The sequence below is a fragment of the Helobdella robusta genome, assembly GCF_000326865.2.
Source record: "Helobdella robusta unplaced genomic scaffold HELROscaffold_14, whole genome shotgun sequence".
Taxonomy (NCBI): domain Eukaryota; kingdom Metazoa; phylum Annelida; class Clitellata; order Rhynchobdellida; family Glossiphoniidae; genus Helobdella; species Helobdella robusta.
Window position 1 is genome coordinate 3,129,588 of NW_008703782.1, and position 27,466 is coordinate 3,157,053.

At 34.2% G+C, this 27,466-nt stretch overlaps 2 protein-coding genes across 2 annotated transcripts; both read right to left on the bottom strand.

Moving 5' to 3' along the window:
- Positions 1-11,182: 11,182 nt before the first annotated feature.
- On the bottom strand, positions 11,183-20,099 carry HELRODRAFT_168974 (hypothetical protein; the record flags this gene model as incomplete). Its single annotated transcript, XM_009014813.1, has 10 exons — positions 11,183-11,636; positions 11,900-11,997; positions 12,470-12,569; positions 13,309-13,427; positions 13,979-14,052; positions 15,479-15,584; positions 15,938-16,014; positions 17,145-17,207; positions 17,423-17,581; positions 19,883-20,099. 10 exons carry the CDS (start codon positions 20,097-20,099, stop codon positions 11,183-11,185), a joined length of 1,467 nt encoding a protein of 488 aa, XP_009013061.1.
- Positions 20,100-21,740: 1,641 nt separating this feature from the next.
- HELRODRAFT_168975 (hypothetical protein) lies at positions 21,741-24,904 on the bottom strand (the record flags this gene model as incomplete). The annotated part of the gene is made up of 4 exons (XM_009014814.1): positions 21,741-21,817; positions 22,341-22,422; positions 22,900-23,498; positions 24,799-24,904. The coding sequence occupies 4 exons, from the start codon at positions 24,902-24,904 to the stop codon at positions 21,741-21,743; spliced, it is 864 nt and encodes a 287-aa protein (XP_009013062.1).
- Positions 24,905-27,466: the final 2,562 nt, after the last annotated feature.

Sequence of the window (27,466 nt, forward strand, 5' to 3'; positions counted from 1 at the left end):
AATTTATCAAGCTTAGGTTATCAGTTAGGATGATTAATCTATCAAAGTGTAAACTTTGGGAATCTCTTCTCTCTCTTTCTCTTTCTATCTCTTTCAGTATTTAATATTTAGGATAAAGCATGGGTTTATGTACAATATAGAAAGAATTCTTTATGGATAAATGTATGTTCTACACGTGTGTCTAGATCATTTTAACTTCGGCTTGAAAGTTTTTTTAATAAAAGCAGATGATTACATTTGGTTGATGTGTTTGAAATGTTGGTCCTATCAAATCAAAACAATGAAGTATCTTATTAGCATTTATTTACCTGATATAGCATTGATGAAGATTGTCTGGGGGATGACGACTTTGTGATGCGATATTATTCTATTTTACTATTAATTATTTACTTAATTAATTTATATTTTGTTTGTCGATTTCATTAATTAATTTAATAATTAATTAATTATCGATTGATTCACCGAATGTATGTTTATGCATAATTTTTAAAACTGACTTTTATAACTATGTTGACGTTGACTATGTTAATTGTGATGATAACGATGATGATACGTCATTTCATTTTCTCCACGTACTCCACTCATTCAGGACATATCATCACACAAGGTATTTAAATGTTCGACTAACTTCTCTATCTACTCGTTCACTCATTCACTTTTTTATTTATTTGTTTATTAATTTGTCTGTTTTTTTGTTTTGTTTGCCTATTTTTTTTGTTTATTTTTTTAATTTCAAATTAAATAAGTGTTATTAAATGAATAAATAGTTTATTAATTTATTACTTATTTAATTATTTTTTATGTTCAGTGTGTGTGTGTGTGTTTGTATATGAGTGTGTGTTTGTTTCTTTGTTTAGTGTGGTTAACGCCTATTTTCGCTCGCCTTCTTCGATAATTCGTGCTTTCCAATTTTAATTTTGTGTTGAGCTTCTAATATTATTAATCCACTTTGGTGGGCAGTGTCGGATCTTGAGGGGGTGGCTAAGGGGCACTGTTGTGAGCAGTTTTTTTAATAAAAGTCAGAAATAGGACCGTATTTTGTGTGTAAAATCGACCAAAAATTGAAAGTGCTAAGCATAAAAGGATGTCAGCCACACTACTACAAATCTTGGGCTTCCCTTCGTGAAAGTTTTGGCCTCCTCTGTGAAAATTTAAATATTTTCCACTTTTGGCCCTCCCCCCGTAAAAGTTGTCTAGATCCGCCACTTATTAATTCAATCTAACAGGCGCACACACACATACACACACACACATACATGTACTCATACTATACACACTTATGTTATATATATTTGTATATATATTTATATTTATATATCTATATCATTATTATTATTTGTTTATTTATGTTTGTGTACATGAATAATGAGAGAGAGTGATCCACAGAAGGAAGCGACAAATTTGATGTTTGTTTAACACGTATAGATTAGGTTCTCATACAGTTGCTTTGAAATTAATTCCATTCTAATCATAGACATTCCTTAGTTTTTATTCTTCTAATTTTTTAAAATCCAGTTTGTGTTCATAGCTTTTCGTCTTGTGTCCTGCTATCACTTATTTTTTTTATTCCCCATTCATTTCATATGATCGAAAGGCATTTTGACTTTTCTCAATAAATTTAAAATTTATATGATCATTTCGTGTGAATTCATGTTTGTAAAGCTAGCTAGTGTTTGCAGTTGCGAGTGAACGCTGATCTCCTTTCTTGTACGTCGTTTGATCGCTTGCTGCAAATATATTCAAACGTTCGTCTCGTTCAGTCAGGCCAGAGTTTAGAAATTATTTATTTGATGAAATTTTGCAGGTTGTGTTCGACCAGCAGTCGCCCGGCGGAACGTTGGAGAGGCCGGCGAGCAACACGCCAGGCACCAGCAGTGAGGAGGCATCCACCATTGAAGGCATACTTCCTGGTACGTCGGCTTTCTTTTGTTTTTTATTGACTTTCTCCTCCTTGGTTTCATACTTCGTGATGATATTCGTTATTTTGGATATCTTCTTTTTGAGTTTGCTAAGGTAAGTTTTTAGACAATTTGGCTGTCAGTATTGTTTTTGCTTTCTGTGTGATTCTATATAAATACTTTCTTCATTTTATAGTTATTGACTTTTTTAGATAGCAACTGATTGTGAGCTGGTCTGAAGTTCGGTAAGATTTATTAGATACCTAAGATCGCTGATGAAAAGTTGTTAGCAATGATTGCCTCATGCGGTGGCATCTCATACTCCACCTTGAAATCATTTGTAAAGCCTTTCACCAACCACTGTCACCAAAAACATCGTACCGTGCCCATAACAGGCGATCTTCCAATTGAAGATGACGGTTCAGTGGAGCGTCACATCCAGTCAGTTTTCGACTTCCTCGAGGAGCCTGACAGTGGTTGTGAGTACTGGGGCGTGAATCAAAGGCATTCATTGAAGGTTGAGGAGGAGGAAGAGACTGGGCTGTTGGAGGAACATAAGGAGAGTTCTGATGACGAGGTCAGTTTCTTTCTTGCTCTTTGCTGTCTTGTGGGTTGATTGTTATGTCTTGGTATATTTATTGACTCATTTTATTTTAATATACCCTACTATATTGTGCTATATTCTATTGGGTTTTATTGTATTGTATCGTATCGTATGTGTTAATTATTTATGCATGATGCCATTGTGTATTATGTTGTATTGTATCATATCATTGTTTTATATTGTTTTGTATTTTATCGTCTTAAACTATAAGTATTGTATCATTTTTTTATTGTATTGTATTGTATTGTATTGTATTGTATTGTATTGTATTGTATTGTATTGTATTGTATTGTATTGCATTGTATTGTATTGTATTGCATTGTACAACATGGTATCCACTGCACAGACTCAAAGCGTCAGTCCGGTGGACGACCTCCAAGTGGCTCCAGTCATCCTGCTCAGGAACTCCCTCTTCACCGATGCCAACTCCTTATCCAGTTCCAAGTTCGTTTCCCGCTTCGTTTCGTTCGACTGCTTCAGAGGAGATGTCGTTATACTTCCGTTCAATTTTTTATTCATTTCTTTTTTAATTTTTTAAATTTTACGTTCGAAGTTGTGGCCATGGTTGGACACTGTGATTTTAAAAAAAATCATAGTAAGATACATCAATTGATGCACGCCACGAATCATTCATTCATTCAACGTCGTAATATTCATTGTTACGTTTCATTCAAGGCAGACGTTCACACAATGTTCCATCACCAACATCCAGGGCAAACGCAACAAACACCTATACATTAACATAATGAAATTACAAACTATGACGTCATCATCATTTTCCACCACCACCACCAAAACAATCACCCAACTACCTCCAACGCCCACCCAGCTTAAGCATCCACAGCAATCTGACTGACATGGAGATTGGGGGAGGAGCAGTTGGAGGAATGGTAGGAGGAGGGGGAGGAGGGGTGGCTGTGGATGACCTGAGTCCTATCAACACGCACCCAAACATGTTCAACGTCAACTTCAGCCTGGATGAGGTGGAAATGTTGTGGAGGCAGCATCTCCAGAAGGTCCTCGAGGAACGGTGCAACACGTTTGCTGCCAACACCTTCCCTATCTTCTTCAGGATGGTCCAGGTCTGTCTTCCTGGTTGTCTAGCTGTCTTGTTTATTTCTTTTAGTCATTCTGTCTTTCTCTGTCTGTCTGTTTGTCTGTCTGTTTGTTTGTCTGTCTCTTTGTTTGTCTGTCTCTTTGTTTGTCTGTCTGTTTATTCGTTGTCGGTCTGTCGTCTGTCATTTGATCTGCATGTCCGTTCACTCGTCTGTTTGTTCGAATAACTTTGAAAATGTTCATTTCACTCCTCAGGAAATGAGGAACCATCTGTTGAATCTCTCAAATGAGTCTGTGTCTTTGCTGATGAAGAGTGCTTTCATCAAGGAGAGGGTGCCTATGCTTGGTTGGTAGTCCAATGGTTGATTGATTGATTGATTAATTGAATAATTGATTATCTGATTGATTGATTGATTGATTGATTGATTGATTGATTGATTGATTGATTGATTGATTGATTGATTGATTGATTGATTGATTGATTGATTGATTGATTGATTGATTGATTGATTGATTGATTGATTGATTGATTGATTGATTGATTGATTGATTGATTGATTGATTGATTGATTTAATAATTGAATAATCGATTATCTGATTGATTTATTGATTGATTAATTGATTTATTGATAAGTTTTTAGCAGACCGGCCGGCTGGCTGGTCGTAGTCAGATGATGTTAATAATTTAACTGAAGCCATTAAGTAAAGAATGTACTGTCATTTTTTGTAACGCTTGCAACGATGTTCCAGCCGTTAAGAGAGAAAACAGAGCAGGATGGGGTTCGGCATCCTTCGCATTTGGTTTTGTAATTTTTGACTGATTTAATAATGAATGTCGTGTTGATTTCCACTGCAGCCACCCTTGAAACTCTCTCCTTGGAGATCGATTGCGCTCTGGTCTTTGTGGATTACGAAGCTGTGAGTTCTTTCAACATTATGTTCATTGATATCTTCGTTTTCTGCGATTTCATTACATGAGGTGATGATGGAATTAAAATGGCATTAATAATAGATGGATGGTGCATTGGATTCAAACTTAAGCACTTGTTTTAACTTTTTGCAGTGTGCTATTTTTAATTATTAGTTTTTGCAGAATTGATAAATAACATCATGATCGTCTAACAACTGCCATTCTCACGTTCTCTTGTGTTCGTCTTCGTGTTCGTGCACGTCAGTAATGTTCTTTTATGTTCATTCTCATGTTCGTGCATGTTCACTTTTGCACGCCCAGATGAACCAGTGCCGCATGTTCGACACCCATCGTCTGCTGCTGAACGAGATGGAGAACTTTTATGACCTGTACAAGCTGCGCAAGTCTCAGGCCGTCGAAGCATTCAACGATGTCAAGATGGCTGACAGGAGGGGTGGGAGTGCTGTTGAAGATCAGGTTCGTGTGAGTGTGTGTGCGTGTGTGTGTGTGCATGCGTGCGTTTATATTCATAGGTAGCGTGTGTGTGTATGTGTGTGTGTTTGTCTAATTTTGTGTTTTTTTGTTTTTGTATGAACACACTTACATCTGAACTAAGGTTGGTGTGCAATGCAATGCAATGCAATGCAATCATTACATTGAAGCATGTAATATTAAATGAGGAAATTTATTTTGAACGATAAGAAGTTGCAGCTGATAAAGTGCCTCTTCTCGATGCACATGCAGCTGCTGCAGTTCATCGACTGCTACGACAAGCTGGCGTCCGATCTCTTGCATTATTCCAGGAACATCAAACAAGTTCGTTCGCTCTTTCGTCGTTCTTTCGCATGAATTTCGAAATTGTAATTAAAGGTCGAAGCGCAAAGACAGACAAGTCAAAAATAGAAAAAAACAGATGTGAAAGTTGAAATGGAAAAGATTAAAAATCAATCTTTTAAAATCATTAATCATCTGGATGTTTGTTTGATTGTCAAATGCCTGCGCCATATTACCCGCCAAATTTTTTAGAAGTATTAACAGCAAGTTTTAAAGATCTAACTCGACTTATTATTTGTTGCTTTTCTGTTCTGTTTCAATATCGATTGTACAACATTTCCTATTGGTCACTTAATTAGGTCATGAACATCTCTCAGCCAATAAGTGATCTTCGTTCAGAATTGAAATCCATCTGTGAATCGGATGATTACGATAAAAATATTTTGGTGGCAGCCATGGCTTCGTCTTCGTCATCAGCAGCGTCGACTGGTCAGCTGATCCTGGAGGCTGAGAAGGATATCGTCGAAGCTCTGGCTTCCAAGAAGCTTGTGCTGGCCTTGTCCAGGGCTAACAACTACTGGTTTGTTGCTTGATTTGTTGGTTGGTTGCTTGATTTGTTGGTTGGTTGCTTGATGGTTTTGTTGTTTGATTGAGTAGTTGATCGATATGTTACTTTTGTTTTTCAATATGATCTCAGGTTTATAGGGTGTTTGAAGTTTTTTTTCTTCAAATCCACATTAATGGCAATGCTGCTGTTGGATTTTAGTTTTTATTTCGAAACTTTAATGCGCAATACATTTTTTTCAAATGTGCCCAACTGTGCTAATGCAGATGACCAATGAATATTTCAAACATTCCTAACATGCACTCTCGATTGCCGACCATGATGACAGACAGACACCTAATGACAACCGTAATGACATGGCACAACATCACATCACCACCACTATTGCAACATGTCATTACACCCCAATACCACCACCATCACACCACACCTCAATACTACTACCACCACCACACCACAATTCCACTGCTATCACCACAGCAACCTCATGCAGTCAGCCAACATGCTACCTCAAAAGTTCTACAGCCCTCAGGAAGCCATCCTCTCTATCTACGCCAAAAAACTTCTGACGGACTCGAGGCCCGGATATCTGGCTGTGTGTCCCAGTGACATGGATAGCACGCACTGCAGGAACCAACTTCTCGAGTTGAAGATCCAGGTGTCACGTGTTCACACTCAACCAATCAGGTCTCCTGAGCCGAGAGTCCATAAGAGACCTGATCTCAGCTATCTCTGATTTATTTAACTAGTCGGTCGATTGATTGAGTGATTGATTAGTCGGTTGGTTGATTGATGGGTTGGCTGATTGTTTGATTGACCAGTTGGTTGATTGGTTAGCTGGTTGATTGTTGGTTCATTGAAATACGTTTGATACATTGTTTCACATTCGGCAGTCTGATGTGCCGAACGGCTTATCGATAAAAACAACATTAACATAACTTATACTTTGATGTGTCACCGCTCTGTGTAAGTTGTTTTGCGTTCATTCTTCCCAACCAGACTTTGTTCCATCCGGAATTTGTCCGACTGATCCTGATGTATGCAATCAGTCAGGGACTTATTTATTCAATTATTTCAATCAACCAACCAACCAATTGATCAACTAATTCATTAATCTACTAATTAATCATCCAAACAATCATCATTGTTTTCTTTGGTTTTTCTCAGTTCGGTTTTGTCCATCATGAAAAATTGTTCATTCAATCCAAATTACATCTAAATTTTATGTGTTTGTAATTCCTAATTCTTACTTGTGTTTCTATGTGCAATTATCTTTTCTCTCTCTCTCTCTCTCTCTCTCTCTCTCTCTATACACTCTCTCTCTCTCTCTCTCTCTGTCTATTTATCTATCTATCTATCTATCTATCTATCTATCTATCTATCTATCTATCTATCTATCTATCTATCTATCTATCTATCTATCTATCTATCTATCTATCTATCTATCTATCTATCTTTTTTTCTCTTTCTTTTTTTCTATACTCCAAACAAAGACACCCATATTGTTTTTATTACGTTATTTTTAGTAAACATTTTAAAAGACGCCTTTGTAAAAAAAAACAAAACAAGGCAATCTAATGCTCTTTCCATTCAATGTTATCCAAATGATATCATTGTAATGTAATGTGATATGACATGCTGTAATCTAATGTAATGTATGCAACTAAAACCAACCTTGTATGAATAATAATTAGTTAATGTTACGTAACAGCAAATGCTGAGATGTAGTGTAATTTAGTGTGACGTTTATATGTATATATATATATATATATATATATGTGTGTGTGTGTGTGTGTGTGTGCGTGTGTGTGTGCGTGTGTGTGTGATATAAGGTTATGATTTGGTAAGATGGATCTACTTGTGATCGAGCGTGCTCTAGTTAGATTTTCTTGATAAATGTTACGAAATCGAATTGCTTGTAACGTGTGGTGTCAAACATGTTGACGTGAAATCATGTGATGTCCTAGCGGGAAAATAGTCTGAAATATTCTATAAATACATAAATTTATTGGGTCTCTTTGCTTTCGGTTTCATGGTTTTTACATATAATAATTCGTTTGAGGTTTTTAATCGTGTACATCTCTTTTAATTGTTAATTTATTTGTTTTGTTATTAAATTAGTTAATACGTAATTAATTGTAATTAATTAATTAGCTAATTAATTAATTGTGAAGTTAATTAATTAGTTGTGAAGTGGGTGATACATTTGTTAATTTTGTTTTCAAACTACAAACATCCCTGAAAGAAAGAGAGAGAGAGAGAGAGAGAGAGATAATAGGTTATAAATAAATCATTGTTAATTATATATATATATATATATATATATATATATATATAGATCTACAATTTCATTTTCTCATACGCACTCTCACTCATTCTTCATTCATTTACCCACTCAGTTATTTGTTTCATTCATTTATTCGTTCTAATTGTAAATAACGTATTTGGAAAATTTACTACAAATAATTTTTTTCATCACTTTGTAAAGCTTATCAAACGATTTCATATTGAAGATTATTATTATTATGAAACTTTATGAATATCTTGTTTCAGATTTAAATTTAATTAATATTGTTAAACCCTGCTTAATGGTCTAATTGTATTAAGTAGATTGTAACTTTTTCACATTTGTGTAATTTATTGACTTGTTATTTCATTAACTCATTTGTATAATGTTGCTACGGATATCTACATTGGATATGTCCTATTTGTCTATGTACGTATGCTTAAGTCTGATGCATTTTTGAAAAGGAAAGTGTTTAAATTGTTTATTTTTATGAGTATTTGTTGAGTTTTTAAATAAAATAACCATTATAATGATGGTGGTGGGGATATAGAAAGTGATGCTATGATTGGTTCGTTATAATTTCAAAAGTTTATGATGGCATAAAGTATGAAAATCACATTTCAAGATCACAGTCACATTTTCAACGTACAGCGAGCAACTTTAAAGATAAAGAAAAATATTTTTTTTTAATATTATATCACCACGGTCGTCATTTTAAACTTATATGGATTATTATTATACGATAACTTGAAAGTTTTGGGGAACGCCATTCGGTGAAGTCTTCCTAGCGAGACAAAATTTTGCGCTACGAGTTAGAATCAACAGCAAATCAATTTTTGTGTGCTGGTATTATCAGATGAATTCCAAAATTTGTAATTTCTCAAAATTTGGGATATGTGATTTTCATTATCCTTGGTGATTTTTCCACGAAGTTGCGATTGTTTGAGTCTGGTTATTTGAATTGTGCGTCTCTTTTACGAATGAATGAATTTGTAAAGATCACACAACTAACTTCTTTTGAGAATTTATTCGAAAACTAAATATGCAAATCAAAAATTGAAAAATTTCATAAGGCAATGTTTATTTTATAAGATGTCGAATTTGAATTTATTCAGTTAACTCAGAGAACTACTTAACATTTAATTTTTTTAATTTTAAAAATCGAAAATTGCAATTTAGATAAAATTTTAAGATTACTGTGAACCCGAATAAGAATGAAGCAGATAGAAAATAAATGATCATTATGTACAATTCAGATCAATAGTTCAAATTATTTGTTATAAAACTAAGACGCTACGAAACTAGCAGCTGGCCACCATCCATAAATACAACATAGGAGGAACAGATTATTTATTAAAAACTAAATTTTTGTCAGTTTCATTCCCTTTCACTGCAAAATAATACAAACAATTAGTTAAGGATGTAATACTAATTCTCAAATAGTTGCCTCTGCGGTTAGCTGATTGTCAGAAAAGATGAAAATTCTTAAAAAATGTGTGAACTTTTCTACGAACGGTTTATTAAATGCTTGAAATATTTAGATCACAATGGTTATAAAAAATGTTTAATATCGGATACTTTGTAAAAGATAAAAAAAAGGCTAACATGACCAAGATAGAACTTTTGAAACTTATAAAACGCTATGCACCAATAGACACATCCCTCAATAATATTTGTAGCTAAGGGGCAATTATTTTGACTCACCATGATTCGTAGAATGTGTAACGTGCAACTCAATGTTCTAATGAAGAAGACTAGTTAATATATAAGCAGTTGTCTGATGAAGAACAATAGTTTCGTTTCGGTATTTTTATAGCGCTTCACTTAAATAGACTTAAGCGGTCAAGTGGTGGCATAAATTAGTATTAAGATGTGCTTTCATTGCATTTTGTTGCACCATCTATATGTGATGATGCCTTTAAATGATAATAATACTTCAAGTTTGTGCATGTATACTGCCTTTCAGAATATGTACAGCTAAAGCGAAAATTATTTTATTTAAACCGATAAAACGTAAAGAAAAGACATAAAAATTTTGTGTGGTGGTGTTCCTTGCAGTCAAATTTCCACAATTGACATGAATGAAAACGAATGGAAATATTATAAATGGTGATATGAAGGAGCAACAAGCCTGCTAAAACCGAACATCATACGCAGAAACTTGTATGGCTATCAAATTTAAACAGAAAATCTTTAGATAATAAAAATAAATGTATGCATTAGAATATTATATATATATATATATAGATAGATAGATATTTATATATATAATTTAAAATAAAATGTTCAAAGTAACTGAAACACCACCAGATAAATAAGATTTTAATCAGATGAACTTAAAATGCAAGCATCTGGTATCGAACGGATAGATTCAAGTCAGATACCCAATACGCTGTTTATGCTTACACAACATAATTATATATATATATATAAATAAATATATATATATATATATATATATACATACAAATAATTTATGCAAGTAAGTAAAATACATTAGTTTGAACATGTGGTATAAAAAGCATTATAAACTTATATAAGCTTATACATGATTGATACATGGCATTTCAAATTTCTATCAAAAATGACGTCATCATCATTTAAAGTAGTCCCATACAGCGAATATTTCTCTTATTCTAAAACTCTACACTGAGAAATTCTTTTTTTTCTTGGTCCCGAAAGTGAATAGCTAAGATCGAAACTTTTGAGAAATAAGCTCTTCGATAAATATAGACACATACACGTAAAAATGCACGTACAAATGCGCATATGCATGCATGCATGAGTGCATTTTATATCGTCATCTCATCTGCTCTTATCTACACACTGCATAATACCACAAAAACGTGAATGTGATTAGTTTTCTCTAATCTACTACGTACCCGAAACTATAGCATAAGTATAAGATGGAATAATATTCATGAATAAGTTAACAAAATGTTTGAGTGAAGTTCAAAACATGTGGCTAGCACCTTAGCGCCACATATTTTTTGTAGCTGCGGTAACTAAATTTCATCAAATCAAGCAGTAAGTGGACGTCAGTTACTAAAAGATGAAAATAATTTTACTTTTACACCTAACTCAACTTTTAAACATCAGATGGTTTCATTTGAGGTCTCCTTTCTTCACCATCGCTTCCCTGCTTGGAGTCATCCTTGGGCCGACGTAACTTGATGCCGGAGGGTTTAGCGCTGGTAGGTGGGGGTCCAGATAGTCTGTTGGTAGATTTGTTGGAAGGAGATGTCGGTGGAAGTTGCTGGACTGTGGCTGTGGTCGTCGAGTGTTGCGTGGTTGTGATTGTCGCTATCATGGACTTTGGACGAACACCGTTCGTGTATTTGGGTGGTGGCGAAGAAGTTGATGTTGTCGTCGTGATTAGAACGTTTGTGGTGGTTGTCGATGGGTCAACGCTAATGTCCACGTTGTTCAATGTCTGACTCAGTCGGAAGGCCAGTTCCTCGTTGTTCATGGACAGTCTCTTCTTTGCCCGACTTTCCTGATCCAACTTCCTCAATAGTACGTTGTGTTTTTCAGCTAAATCTCTGTCACGTGGTTGATTAAGTGATTGATTGAGTGATTGACTGATTAATCGATTGGTTGATTGATTGATAGATCAATCTGTCAATTGATTAATTAGTTCCATGGATGCTTGTTTATTAAATTAATTGATCATGAGTTTAGTTTGGTCAGAGAATTTGTTCTTAGTTTTTAATTAATTCAAAAGTTTGATTTTTATCGGCGGCATATATAAAAACTATTTTATTTCATGAAAATTAACTTTTTATATAAAATATTTTAAACCAACTTTTCGTAGTCGGCCTTCAGATTAATGATGGCTTCGAGGTTTTCAATCTTCTGTTGCAGAGAGTTGATGGTCAGCTGAGCTTTAGGGATTTCTTCCAACTGTTCATTCAAAATGCATCTCAATGATACGATATCAATAAAACGATGATATCAATTGTATGATATGATATCCATTGTATGATATGATATCAATTATATGATATCAATTATATGGTGGAAAGGTTGAAGATTAGGACGTAACAGAGTTCGGAATGTGAACGACCTGATTTAAAAGTCTACACTTATTGCAGTGTTTGTGTTGAGCAGAGATGTCTAAAACAATTATTATTTGTACGTGTTGTCATTCATGAACAAATGAGTTACTACAAAATTGTGAGACTGTTACATTGGGCAGTTAGAATTTTTCAAAAATTAATAACTATTAATCCCATTTCAGAAATATAACAAAGTTTAATTTGGACAAATTGAAAGGACAACATTCGTATCTTTCATCATTGGCACATAGCGCAAACATATCAAACAGCATCTTTATCATCCTCATCCTCATCATCTTCCTCATCATCCTCGTCACCTGCTTCTCCATAAGATTGTTGTGCATTCTTAGTTGATTGATCTCACTATTCCTCAACTCCATGACAGCCCTCAAGCTGTCCACCTCCTGCTCCAAGTATCTGCGTTCATTGTATATCATCGTATCATTCTATCATTATACCGTTGTATCATTGTACCATTATGTCATTACATCAATAAATCATTGTACCATTATATCATTGTATCATTATATCATTGTATCATCTATCACTGTATTATGTATATATTCAATAAAGTCAAACAGTTAAGATACGTGCGTTGTTTTTTGGGGGGATATATTTTTCTGACTCAAAGATAGTCATCATTTTGAAGCATTTTCTAACTCCATCAAACTTTTTTGATTCCAATTTTCAATATCGTCTTCAAAATTGATACAATTAACGAAACTTTTACAAACACATAAGATACCACAGGCAAGTTAATTCAGACAGTAGATAGGTAATGATTCCACGCGCTAACATACGCAAGCAGTCTGCCCGTAACGCAAAAATATCATACAAGCCTTTTGCGCGTGTCTTTAGTTGTTTTCGTATAGATATGAATTTACTATATGTAAATCATGTGGTGTGGAGGTTGCAGTCTGTATGGTACGAAAGTTTGACTGTATGCAAGTACCTAAGTATGCAAGAAAGAATTTTCAAACATTTCTGCGTTTTTCGGGACAGTACGTGCTATAGAAGATATCAAAGATATCTGTATCATGAGTTAAATGTACCAAACCATCAGGAGAAACAACGTCACACTGCCCCCAACCCAACAACCAAACCCAATATCAACACCAGAGAATTATGAAGATGATAAGCATGATGAACCACAAACTTGTGTGAGAGCATGGTTCCTGGAGATCCCTGGCTGGTCGGCGTACTCATCCCACTCCCCTCCCTGGCATTCCTCCTCATCATATCCTGGTAGTCATTGTGCAGTTGCACGTTTTTTTCCTGGTTAAGGTACGTGCGATGCAAATGTTTGTGTGTGTGTGTGTGTGTGTGTGTGTGCGTGCGTGTGTGCGTGTGTTATTTAAATTGTTATTTACGGTTTGATGGAGGAATGAAATTAATTACTTTTTTTATCATTATAACGACGATGATTGAACGAATATGTGTGAAAATGTGTGGTAAAGATGATGAGGAAAGTTATAAATGCATGACGACGACAGTGTGGTGGAAGCACATGTGCACTGCACACAGAAATAATTGATAGATAATAATAATAATAATAACAAGAAGAAGTAGATATAAGAAGAAGAAAAAGAAGAAGAAGAAGAAGTAGAGAGAAAAAGAAAAAGAACAGATGAAGAAGAAGAAGAAGAAGAAGAAGAAGAAGAAGAAGAAGAAAAAGAAGAAGATGAAGATGATGAAGAAGAAGATGAAGATGAAGATGATGATGAAAAAGATGAAGAAAAAGAAGAAGAAGAAGAAGAAGAAGAAGAAGAAGAAGAAGAAGAAGATTAAGAAGAAGATTAAGAAGAAGAAGATTAAACTGAACTTACATTGAGGTGCTCCTTGATGTCTTCGTAATGTTTCGTGACGTTGTTAATGCGAGACTCGTATGACTTCTTCAGGGCTTCAACATCATTTATTTATGATAATTGTTATAGTGAGTAAAGATTAAAGATCCTCACAATCATCAACATCGCTTACATCATCGGCCTACTATAACTTATATCTATTTCAAACTTTTATTAGATATTTTCTTCTCATGGCTTGCGCTTTCTTCTCGTACGCAAATATTTTCCTGCCGACTAGGTTATGGTGTTCGCCTAATATTCATCATCATTACAAATACTAAATAATCTCCGCAACAAATAATAAAGTAATTAATTTCATTCCTCCATCAAACCGTAAATAACAATTTAAATAACACACGCACACACGCACGCACACACACACACACACACACACAAACATTTGCATCGCACGTACCTTAACCAGGAAAAAAACGTGCAACTGCACATAATAATTTTAAATGTTAAAAGATTTCGGAAGAGAGTTAAAAAGTTATTCGTTCAACAAAGCATTTAATCACACCTACTATCCTCTGAAGAATGTCAATAGAGTGAATAACATAATAATAATAACTATAATAATTATATAATAATAGTAATAATGTGACATTTTTTTATTCAATATTTTTCATATTGAATGTTATTCTCAAATTTTATTTTATAAAAATCAATATAATCGGTAACAGATGGCCGAAACAAAAAAAAATAGTGGCCTCGATCACTGCTGCATGGTGAACTACGCTGTTTGTAATTATAAATTCACTCATTCACTCATTCATTCATTCGTTCGTTCGTTCATTCATTCATTCATTCATTTATTTATTTACTCACTCACTCACTCACTCACTCACTCACTCACTCACTCACTCATTCATTCACTCACTCACTCACTCACTCACTCACTCACTCACTCACTCACTCACTCACTCACTCATCCATCCATTCATTCATTCATTCATTCATTCATCCATCCATCAATCCATTCATTCATTCATTCATTCATTCAACGATCCAACACACAACTGTCGTACGTACGTACGTACGTTCGTTTGATGAGTGATACTCTAAATGGTTTTATGATCTTAACCCTATATGCATTTAAACTTTAAGGCGAGATCTCACGCGTGTCAATAAACAGAAAGGAAGTTACATTGTACTATGCAAAATTCATTTCTTTTAAAGAAAATTTCTAAATTTGAATGAAAATTAATATTATTTCGTCGTATCGTTTTTCAGAAATTAACTAAAAAAATCACAATTAATACATTTAGCACTTTAAACCTTTATAAATTCCACATAAACATTTTTAATTTAAATAACGTCAGAGGCTGAAATTTAACTTAGAGAAGTCATCAAAATGTTCCAACAACATACCAGATAAATAAATATTGCTTGGTTAATATAAGGAACATAAACTATTGTAAAAACAGACATAACAGTCAAAATCGAAGTTATAAATTTTGAGAAGAAGAACCGGCTGCCAACCTTCCAGTTGATGTGTAAATTCACTTTTAAGAACCTCCAGCTTGCTCTCATACTCGTGCGTGACTGTCGTGATTTCGGAATCGTGTTGTGACTTCATCTCTGATAGCTGGTGAGGAAGTTGAAAAAGGTTAAAAAATTTTCAGTTTGTGCGGCCATTTTGGCGGCGTGATAGCCGATGTCATATTTTGATGATACAATTGCCGTAATAATTAAAGGTGCCTTGGTTCTTTCTGATTCACAGTGTCCGGGTTCGAATACAAAGAAATTCCCGCCTATCCACGTTTTTTGTGTGTGAGACGTCGTAGTATTTGCTTGTATTCATAAGTATACACTGTTTGTTAGAATAGTGCAATGAACATCGTCACAGTTTAATTTTACATAACATTTCCTATTGTGGAAGAGACGATGTGATGAATGAATGTGGCGTATCGTAATGATAGAATGTCTCGTCTGCATGACATCATCATCAGATTCGAGGGCGAAAAAATCTTCACCCAACATATGCAAGATGTTTAAAATGCAAACATTATGAGTATCTGTGTGTGTGATGTGTGTGAGTGTGTGTGTGTGTGTGGTGTGTATGTGTGTGTGTGTGTGTGCAACTCGATGTCACTGAGCTCTGATGGAGCACATTCAAACGCAACAAAGACTACATCAATAACTTCACGTACACACAAACACAGCTGATTAATTCATGTATGAACTTCTAGCTAATAATAATAATGACAAAATGGTTGGCCTTTGAATGATTTGTACAGTTAAATTCAACAATGAAGCTTGCGAAAGCAATCACAATGCATTTGTAAGTTCACTCAAAGGCATGGCAAGATGTACACATAATTAATATGCAAATTACGGCGTGCCTTCGATTGTGATGTTGTTATCATCGGTACTAACACGGAAACATTTTAATTTGTACTTGTTTGATGCTGAAACTAATGATGGGTTGCTATCAAACTTGCCGAACAGTCATACAACTACCAGCAGTTGGCTATTTGCTATCATTTTTCGTCATTACCATTTAATTTTACGAAATAATTCTTATAAAAGAAAATCTATGGTCAACATCATTGTAATGATTACGTAAAATGATAACGTTTATACCAAAGAAACGATCGTACACTTGCAGTGGTGCAAATGTTGCTGATTTAATTTATAATATAATCAGAGTTAATTTCAGAAGCACGCACCGCCAACGAGACATTTAAGTAAAGCTGAACATTATAAGCATTGAATGAAAGCTTGTAACTATCGAGAACATGCGGATAAGAATAACAATGCTGCCATGCACTGAAACAAAAACTATAACATTTTATTTCATTTTAGAGATATTAAACCAGGTTTGAAAGATTTTACAATGTTTTGCCAACCAAAATTCTGATAACTTGCCATTGTATATAACAAACTTATCAAAACGCTAAACAATCTATTGAATTAGAACCAGAAATCGAGCATATGTAATCATACGTCACCTTTCCAAATTATTATTCGCTTGAATGAAACATTAAAAAATTATTTAAAAGCGATTAAACGGTAAAACATATTGAAAAGCAAAAAACCAAAAAAATTAAACCAGTTTATAGCACATCGATAACCATGCAAAGCCAACAATTAAGAAAAATAACTGAGTGAATTAACAAGCTTACATGCTGAAACGAGTTGATACCTCTTACCAAGTTTTCGGCCTGCGTTTGAATGTTCTCCAATTCCAGTTTGTGCTGCTCCGTGGCTGTTCAAAATGAGATATCGCAACTTGTATTGAATTTAAATTAATCTTATCATTGCCAAAAAATCTGAACCAAAATTTTTCATAAAACATTTTGAGGAATCTTCCTAATATATTATTAATACAGTCAATATTATCTCACAATATCATCATCTTATTGCGTTTTTCATTCTTAACAAAAAAACCCGCCCCTCCCCTTAAATCATCATCTCACTTACTGGCCCTCTTGTCAGTTTCGGCTTCGTGTTTCAACCTCATTTCGAGTTCGACAAGTTGTTGTTCGTGTGCGCTCTGCAGCGAAGTCAGCTCAACCTGGTGCTGATCCTTCATGATCTTCATATTGATCTCCAGGGCCTTCTGCAGGCGAGCCGCGCCATCTGGTCGGTTGGTGGTTTTATTTTCATTTCTGTTATTCTCAATAATTTGTTATTGCATTTCTCAAAGTGTACTGGTTGAACGTTAAAGACTGAGATCTTTACCCAAAATGTTTGCAATGTTTTACTGTTTCAAAACAATTTTTTAAATTACAAATTAAATATGCTTTGTAGGGTTTGAACATTTTTTTGAAATTAAAATATAATGATAAAAACTTGTGCTAAAATTAGGAAATTATATAAAATTTTAATTTGATTTGATTAAGCAAAGTTTGTTCATAGTTTGTGGTTTGTTGTACGTGAGTATGAACATGAGATTAAAAATTGCTCTTTTGATGGAGCAAATTATAGATGGAAAGGATAGATTCATAGATTTTTAAAAGGAGTCATTTTGAAATAAATCTGCTACTCGGTTTATTAATCAATTTACCAAATATTTGAATGAATGAATGATTGATTGATTGATCGATGGATTGATTGATTGATTGGTTGATTGATTGATTGATTGATCGATGGATTGATTGATTGATTGATTGATTGGTTGATTGATTGATTGATTGATTGATTGATTGATTGATTGATTGATTGATTGATTGATTGATTGATTGATTGATTGATTGATTGATTGATTGATTGATTGATTGATTGATTGATTGATTGATTGATTGATTGATTGATTGATTGATTGATTGATTGATTGATTGATTGATTGATTGATTGATCGATCAATTGAAGGAATAATACGCCCAAAGTCAAACAAAGACGCGAGTGTAGGCAGATGTACAACCTACACATCAACCGTACAGTACGAAGTGCTTCTGAAGTGCAACAAAGCCTGTAACAGAATAGGACACACAGACTCTCTCCTCAATGATAAAACAAATAAGCAGACATTTGAGTGTGGCGAATTTTAAATGCGACCAACAATGACGACGACCAAGATGACGATTATTTTAAAAGGAGTCATGTTGAAATGAATCTGCTACTAACCATAATAATATAATTTTAATATAACTATGATGCAATTATGATATAAAGTATAATTAATGGCTTAAAATCTTTTGTTAGTCTCGCTCTAGCGTAAACTGACGTGCGTTTAACGCTAATTCGAATCACATCGAATCACTAAATCGATCGCTACGGGCATTAAAAACAAATGGCTGGTTATGACGTCAGAGATACAAAGATAGCATATCAAACTCCCGAAAAACGATATGATGATAACATGACCAAAGTGGGAACTGTTCACAAAATTTAGGCACATAAATGGATCATAATCATAAATGGATCCAAGCGGCACAAACGTAATTTGTCATGTCATCACTGATGATATAGTATCAAACACGTTCACAATTGACTACATACGTGCGAACCAATATCCAATCAATGCATTAGCATTAGATGGCACCACAACCAAGCAGCAGACACACGCTGACGCACAGCAGTAGCTACTTGTACTTCAAAAGATTAACCGTGCAAAAATAAAGTAAACATATCTGCTACGTGTTAATATCAATATAAGAACATCAACATCATCGGCTTCACGTGAATAATCTCATTAGGATCTATTTTAAAATATCAACAAACTCTGAAATGATGATAATACATATACACTACTACACTGTATATATAATTTGGCATGTTGCACACACACACACACACACACATGCACACCCACGCACACGCACACTAACACACAGAGGGGGGGGGGGAGGGAGAGAGAAACAAACACACACACACACACACACAAACATATTTATTTACGTTTGTGTGCGTGTTTGAGTAAGTTCGTGTGTGTGTTTTGTGTGTGTGTGTATGTGCTTGTGTGTGTTTGTGTGTGTGTGTGCAAGAAAGGGCCTCGAGCGTCCACTCAGAAGCAGTCGAACGTATGCTGATTTACATATTAATACGTGCTGAATTTTATCATTGTAATTATAATCATCATCAGATTTCATTATCATATCATATTTATTATTATCACAATCATCTTATTATTGTTATAACTTAAATAATTAATTATCTTTCATTGATTTAAATTCTAAAAATTGTTTACTTCGCGAATAGAAAAGCCCTATCTAGAGAAAAAAGGCTATAAGACCACGCAGTGGTATGTTTCGAATGATGTCTGTGCCGAACTCTAAAAATACGAGTCATATGGTAGGAGTTAATAAGTACTGACGAGTATATACAACATGTGTGTGTGTGTGTACTGTGTGTGTTTACTGTGGTGTTGGAATGTGTACCATGACAACATGACATAATGAGGCTTATAGTGTGTGCCACCTAAAAACCTTGTTTACCAACTTCTCGCAACTTCTCGCTGCTGCAGAGTCGATATTGGATCACTACCATAATACTTTTGCAACTGTTGTATTATATTGCAACTGTTTGTCAAAGCAGTTGAGGAGAATGTTGGTGTAGAAGTTGTTGCAGCCACCACCATAGCTACAAGAACTACAACTTCTCGCTGCTGCAGAGTCGATATTGGATCACTGATACTTCTTACTATACACAAGTACATGCAACAACCCTACCATATGCAAACCACATGATATTATAAACACACATACAAGTGGGTAGGTATAATATTAATTTGTTTGTATATTTGTATCGATTAGTTGAACAGCTGAACGGTTCAACGGGTGATGCCAAACATGTACTATGTGTCTGTCTGTCCGTCCGTCTGTCTGTTCGTCCGTCTGTCTGTCTGTTTGTCCGTCTGTTCGTCCGTCTGCATGTCTGTCTATGTGGCGAGTAACGCGGCAGTTACCATCGCTTTTATCATCGTCCTTCTTTGTTATCATTTCATCATCTGGATCGTGTTATTACGTCAAAAATATTACATCCCACTATCATGATCATCATGATTATTTAGCTTGTTATCGCCGTTATAGTCATTTTATCATCAATCAGTCTCATCACTACAAACACAAAACACGTACACACACACACATACGCACACACACGCAGCAACATTTATGTACATTGTACACACACACATATACAAACACACGCGCTCATACTCATGTACACACAGTACACACACAAACACACATGCACAAGAATGTATTTAAAATCTACTTTAACACTTCTCTCTAGATAGCTCTTCTTACACTCCTCACTCATAAAGCCAGCACGAACGCTACAGAATGTAACATAAACAAACTTCGTTCATATCTGAACGTTGACCACGGTTTAGCTTAACAAAAATTGTTGCATTCATATAAAAGGCATGTTGCAGTAAAGTAGAAGTGACAGTAGTATTAGTGTTGTAGTAGTAGTAGTTGTAGTAGTAGTAGTAGTAGTAGTAGTAGTAGTGTAGTAGTAGTGGTAGTTGTTGTTGTTGTAGTAGTAGTAATAGTAGTAGTGGTGGTGGTAGTAGTGGTAGTAGTAAGAGTGTAGTAGTAGTAGTAAGAGTGTAGTAGTAGTAGTAGTTGTAGTAGTAGTAGTAGTAGTGGTGGTGGTGGTGGGGGTGGTAGTAGTAGTAGTAGTAGTAGTAGTAGTAGCAGAACCTAGTTCATTTATAGAAAAAAAAGAAGGAAATAGATCATAAAAACAATAAAAATACGAGATAATAATATTAGCAATAATAATAACAACAAACTAATAACAACAACAATAACAATAATTATTATAACAATAATAATAATAATAGAAGGAGTATTATTATAATTGAAACAACAAAAAATCACACACAAAAATACATACAAACACGCACAATACAGACAAAAGCACAGGTGTTCTTACGTTCAAATAGACAGCTATTACCTTACAAATGCATTACACACAATACATCTGTTAGAAAAAAAAATTGTTGGCCCTAGATGATAATTTATGAGTGTTCTTCATAACTGGAGGAGGTTGAAATGAATGAAAATGACTTCTATGTGCGGATAAAATAAAGCGTGTAGAATGAAAGGGTTTGTTTGAGTAAAGGTTTCTTTGTACGTATCTACTTGTAGTTAGCGTCTGTGTGAGTCATCATTGTTAGGTTATCATGTTTTTTAGTTTAGGTTTAATCTCCACCGTGTTTTAATATTTTTTTTTCATATTTTAAATAAATGTTATCGCTACTGTCCTGGCTTTGCTACTACTCACTCATTACATTATCACATCACCCGGTTTTTCTTATTGTTATCTCCACTGTTTCCATCATCACCACTTAGTACTTCATTATCATATTATCAGTTATCAGTGCATTCAAATCGTCGATATCTATCACAGTGTCGACATTCTCGTCTGCTAAATTAACATCATCACCGTCGTCGTCATCACCACTATCATCATCATCACCATCATCATCATCATGAACCTATTATTCAATATTAATTTAATTTAATAATTTCTACTAATCCATATTTAATATGTGACAGGAATAATTTAAAAGTTTATATTTTAAACACCGTTTAATAGTTGTCAATTAAGGGTGAAATTTTGAGCTTGAAAACATGAAAATTCATCAATCCAAATTAAAATAAGCATATATAAACTAATATTCCAACTGGATTTCATAGATGACTCAACTATATAAAACAAACGAATATATTACACGAAATTTGCTCGTCAAATCAGATTTCATCAAATTTAATTAGAATAAGAAAATGAAATGGTCAAGCAACAAGTACAACTAGAAATACTAAATAATTATTAATAATAATAATAAAGTAATGTTTATATTGTTTGAAACAGGCAAACCATTCACATTCACACATAAAAGCATGCAGGCATTTATAAAAAGTTTGAAAAAAGTTTGCCAACGAACCAAGTTGTTGCTGAGCCTGGTTCAGTTGGGAGTACAAATCAGCCAAACGTGCTTTCAACTCTGGTGTTCTGAATGCTTCCAACTGGATAATGTACATTTATATTTTTTAGTTCAAGTTTTATTTTAAACAAATCATCAGTTTTTTTTATATAATAAGTAATTAATTAATAGCTAGCTAGCATTTAAAAGCTCTTATACTATTGATGTTGAATTTGTGAACGCATTGAATGATAAAAATGATTGGAAAAAGATTGATATTATTTACTGCTCATTATCGATAGTTGCCTCTAATTAAACGTAAACCATAATTATTTTCTGATTGCATCGTCATCATCGTCGTCAACATCGTTGTCGTCATCATCGTCATTGCTACTCATGTTACACTATGTTGCTACTATAACAACATTAAGAGCAGCAACAGCAGCTCCACCATGATTTAAACAAATTTGACTAAATTAAAGACAGGGACAAAATGTGAAAAATTAAAAAACATATCGGTGTTGGCTGCATCGCAATTGACGTTATATCAAAGCCACGCAAAAATATACTTTCAACGAACATCGTCAGCAAGATATTTGAAGAGAACCAGGATCGCTTCCATTCCTGAATTCTTCTCACGTATTACAGAGTCCTTCGTCTTTATGCTTTTCATCTGCTGGTCACACAACAACTTCTGCTTGATCAGTTCATTCGTTACCTCGTCTAGCATCTGTTTGGACTTCTTGGATTCAGATTTGTGTCGTTTGAATATGGATGACGACGACGATGAACATGACTTGGGTGGCAGGGCTGATGATAAAGTTGGAGACGTTGTGACTGTCGTCTTGCTGGGACTCATCGGAAGTGATGTCGGCGTTGTTGGAATTTGTTGTTGTTGTTGCTGCTGCTGCTGTTGCTGCTGCAGTTGTTGGTGTTGATAGTGGTGTTTTGCTGGGGCTTGCTGCTTGGTTGGTGTCACTTGTATAACCATGGATTCCGTAGGAGAAGTCTTCACTGTGATTTCTGATGGTGAGGTAGAGGTTGGTTTTGTTTTGAGAACTGTAAGCTCTTCCTCCGCGGGTGACGCTCCAGCTGACGTTGACGACTTCTCCGTCTTGCCGGTTGACGGCGATGATGATATCGTTGTCTTCGCGGCTTTTGCTTTCCGTTGGTTTGACTCTGAAAAATTTTTCATTTGTAATTAGTTTTAATTATTAAAAAATTATTTGTTAGAAAGTATGACTCTGTTCTGTCTTTACTGGAATGGAAACAGAATTTCAGAATTGAATGTTGAAAAGGGATTCATTTTAATACGTAGCAATTCACAATAATGTTTCACGTTTGTGATATTCAATCGGCAATTAGACGCCTCATAGCATAGGCTCTCAATCAAAACATAATTGCTTCGAAAACAACGTCACAAACAACTTAACAACTTAACACACAACCATTCAAAATTAACTCTTGTCGGTATGTGATATTTGTGAAAATAATAAAACTTAGTTAATATTATTTATAATAAAAAATATGGATTTTACAATTGATTCAAATTAAATAAATAACACACTTTCATATATTAAATAATGCTGATTTCATTTTCTATAATTAAAAATTTCTATAATTATAATTTCATTTTATTTTACGAGAAATAAAAAGATAAGGATAGGAGATAAGAAAAGACATAATAAAAACGTCAAAAATGTTACTTAGCACAATACTTAATAGAGCAAATATACTACATGTACACGTTAAAATTGAATTTTTGATAAGATCAATCAATGATTCTTCAATTCGTTTTTAATCCTTTTCCCACATGTTTGAAAATGTTTGTAGTGCGTGTGTGGATGGTAATATGTACGTACAGTATACTACACGACGCACATTTCAATAAATCATCATAACAGATCCCTCCTTAAACAGCATAACAGATCTGTCCATATCATGTTCTCTCCTTTTAATGCTCAAATCATCTTTCTGAAATGTTTTTGACGAGATATTTTGTAGTGTATTTGAAATTGTTAAAACTTTAAAATTTAAACATCAACTAAGACCATTTGAAGAAGTTCATTTTGGGAGAAAGAAAAAAATTGATAATAATAATTCAACTTTTGTATAATTAATAAGGAAGCCGACTTTTAACTCGAGATCTCCTGATTAATTGAAATTATAAATCTATTATTTAACGGTCAATTAAAAGTTTAGTCATTAAATTTTTAATAATTTTAATTTATTCAATTTTTTTGTGGTAATAAATTAATTATCAGATAAGCAAACAAAAACGAGAATTTTTAGATTACTCAAACAGCGGTATGTTCTGTAACCTCATTTACCTTATTATTATTAAATTGATCAATAATTTCCAAACCCTAGAAATTTAGAAAAATTCACAATTTCATAACTATTATAAATAAATATAAAAATTTTTGTGTGTTCGTAATTAAAAAATTGAAAGATTATTAAAATAAATCTCGAAAAATACTTGTTTCTGCTTTTGAGGCCTTAGCAATTTTTGTAGTTTTTGTAGCTTTTTGTGGTTTTTCCTTGCGGGAGGAAGAAGATTTCTGCTTTCCGTGGCAACCTCCCATTTTAAAAATACTCCTGAAGAATTATACGTGGATTGCTAACAGAGTTTTTTCCGTTGGAATGCAGTTGATGTGCTTCTAAAAAATAAAAAACTTCTCCTCTCGAGAGTTGTTGCTGGTAACGAAGCGAATAAAGGCTAATAAATGTTGCACGTTGACTGCGAAATCTAATTAAAAACTGTTCGAAAACTATAAAGAGACAGCTGACACCGACAACAGCCAACACACCAACATTACATTTCTACGAACTAATGTTAGAAAAAACGATGTTGGTCGATTGATCGATACCGCCTTGTTAATTTCTGGTCCACTCCTCGCGAAACGACATCTGCTACATGACTACGAACTTCTGCACTCTCACTCTAACATAGGCCTTCTACAAATTTGTATAATATTATTACACGTGTATGTATATATATATATATATATATATATATATATATATATATACATATACAGCAAGCACAAGCCTATGATATATACTAACCTAACAAAACATTATCGATGTTTGGGCATACAAAAATTAAACATTGCAAAGGTTTATATACAAACAGAAGTTAGCATATAGATGACCTCGTCTCAAAAACACGCATGGTACAACATCATACACCTGTATCGTACATACACACGCGCGTGTACACCAACAACTGCATCCTTCAATGCTATTTTCTAGTTGTTCATACAAGATGCATGTATCAATGCGTTCTCTCCATGTCATATTACCGCAGCGTATATTTCTTATTAATATCATATCAATACAACTCTACGCCAAACTACCAGCCGGAGTGTACTTATTAACACAACCATGTTCTCTATCGCTGGTTCATATAACTGTTCAGCTATTCATTCTTATATACCGGTTCACCATTGCGTATGTACAGCGTATATGCGTTTATTTATACATACTGCATATATATATGTAGTGTATGTGTGTGATATATATATATATATATATATATATGTGTGTGTGTGTTTGTGTGTGTGATGTATGCGTATGTGTAATATATGAAATGCATTTTATATATTGTACGAGATGCACATATGTGTTGCATTGTACGCCTTGCCTATTCATAAGTGGTCAGAATGAATTTGTGCTCTTCTTATTCAAGGCGTGTTTCTGAATTATAAATACTTGCTTCTAGAGCAAGATCAAAACACACACACACACACACACACATACACACACAGAGAAAGAGAGAGAGCGAGAGAGAGAGAGAGCGAGAGAGAGAGAGAGAGCGAGAGAGAGAGAGAGCGAGATACGTATGTATAATTATTGTTTTTATTTTTATACATATATATATATATTTATTTATTTTTATTAATTTAAAGGCGAGTTATACAAATCATTGAATGATGTTTCTTTATACAAAACATCTGCTAAACATTTAACATGTGTTGCCATTGGCCCAAACTGGCCTATGATATAATGTAATGGAAGTTGCTATATGCGCCATCCTGTAATAAACCGTGAGATGTTTTTGTTCCTCGAGTTCCTTTCAACTTTAAATATTTGGCTAATTAGGTTAATTAGACATGCATGTATTAGTATGCATACAAATATAAAGTAACACAGACAATATATATGTAACATTTTTATGTGAATCTTGTTTTTTGTAGGTTGTTAGAAGATTTCGAATGCAAGATCAATAGTTGTATACTGTTATGTCTAGAATGCATGGTGTATGCTTTATGTGATGTTCTATTTATGTGTGTGTGTGTGTGTGTGTGTGTGTGTGTGCGCGTGTATGTTATGTATGTGTCGGTGAGATGTTATGTGTGTGTATGTTGTTATGTATGCATATATGTTTGTATACTGTCTGTGTGTGTGTATTTACCGGGCTACCGGTTGCTGAAAATAGAATCATTCTTCCTATTTAATGTGCAAATCATTACGTAATTTATGTATTGAGAGTGTTTTTAAATTTTTTTTTATCAAATCGACAACATTAATGAACGACTTGTATTCTTGTTCATTTTCCACTAGAATAATGAGATGCGGATGAAAGTTGAGTGTGTGGAGATATAGAGATGTGGAAAATGGAGAGGTAATGGAGAGGTAATGGCGAGAGAGAGAGAGAGAGAGAAAGAGAGAGAGAGAGAGAGTCAGTTATCAAGTTCGCGCCGTGTTTTTTAAATAGCCAGCAACCAATTAATGATAATTAATTTCCTGTCGCATGTACGTGTTCGGATTAATAATTCAGTTCCCCTTGTGTTAACTAACTCATCATCGGTCGGTGGCTATTTTTGTGAGATGCGAGCATAAACAACACTTGGCAAATGCTATCATATTGTCTTTCGGGGTTTTTATGTTCCGTTGTGACTGCTAAATAGTCGCGTGTGTATATATATATTTGTGTGTGTGCGCGCGCGTGTGTGTGTTCACATGAATATTTCAGTGTGTATATATATGCTTGTGTGCCTGTGTGTGTTTGTGTATGCGTGGTCAGTTATTGTTAAAGAGTCCATGCCAGTTTTTGTGTGTCTGTGTTTCGGTGGCTTGTGTCAGCATTTTTTTTTACGTTTCCATAGTGCTGTTGCAAGTTGCACATCAACCATCGATAAATT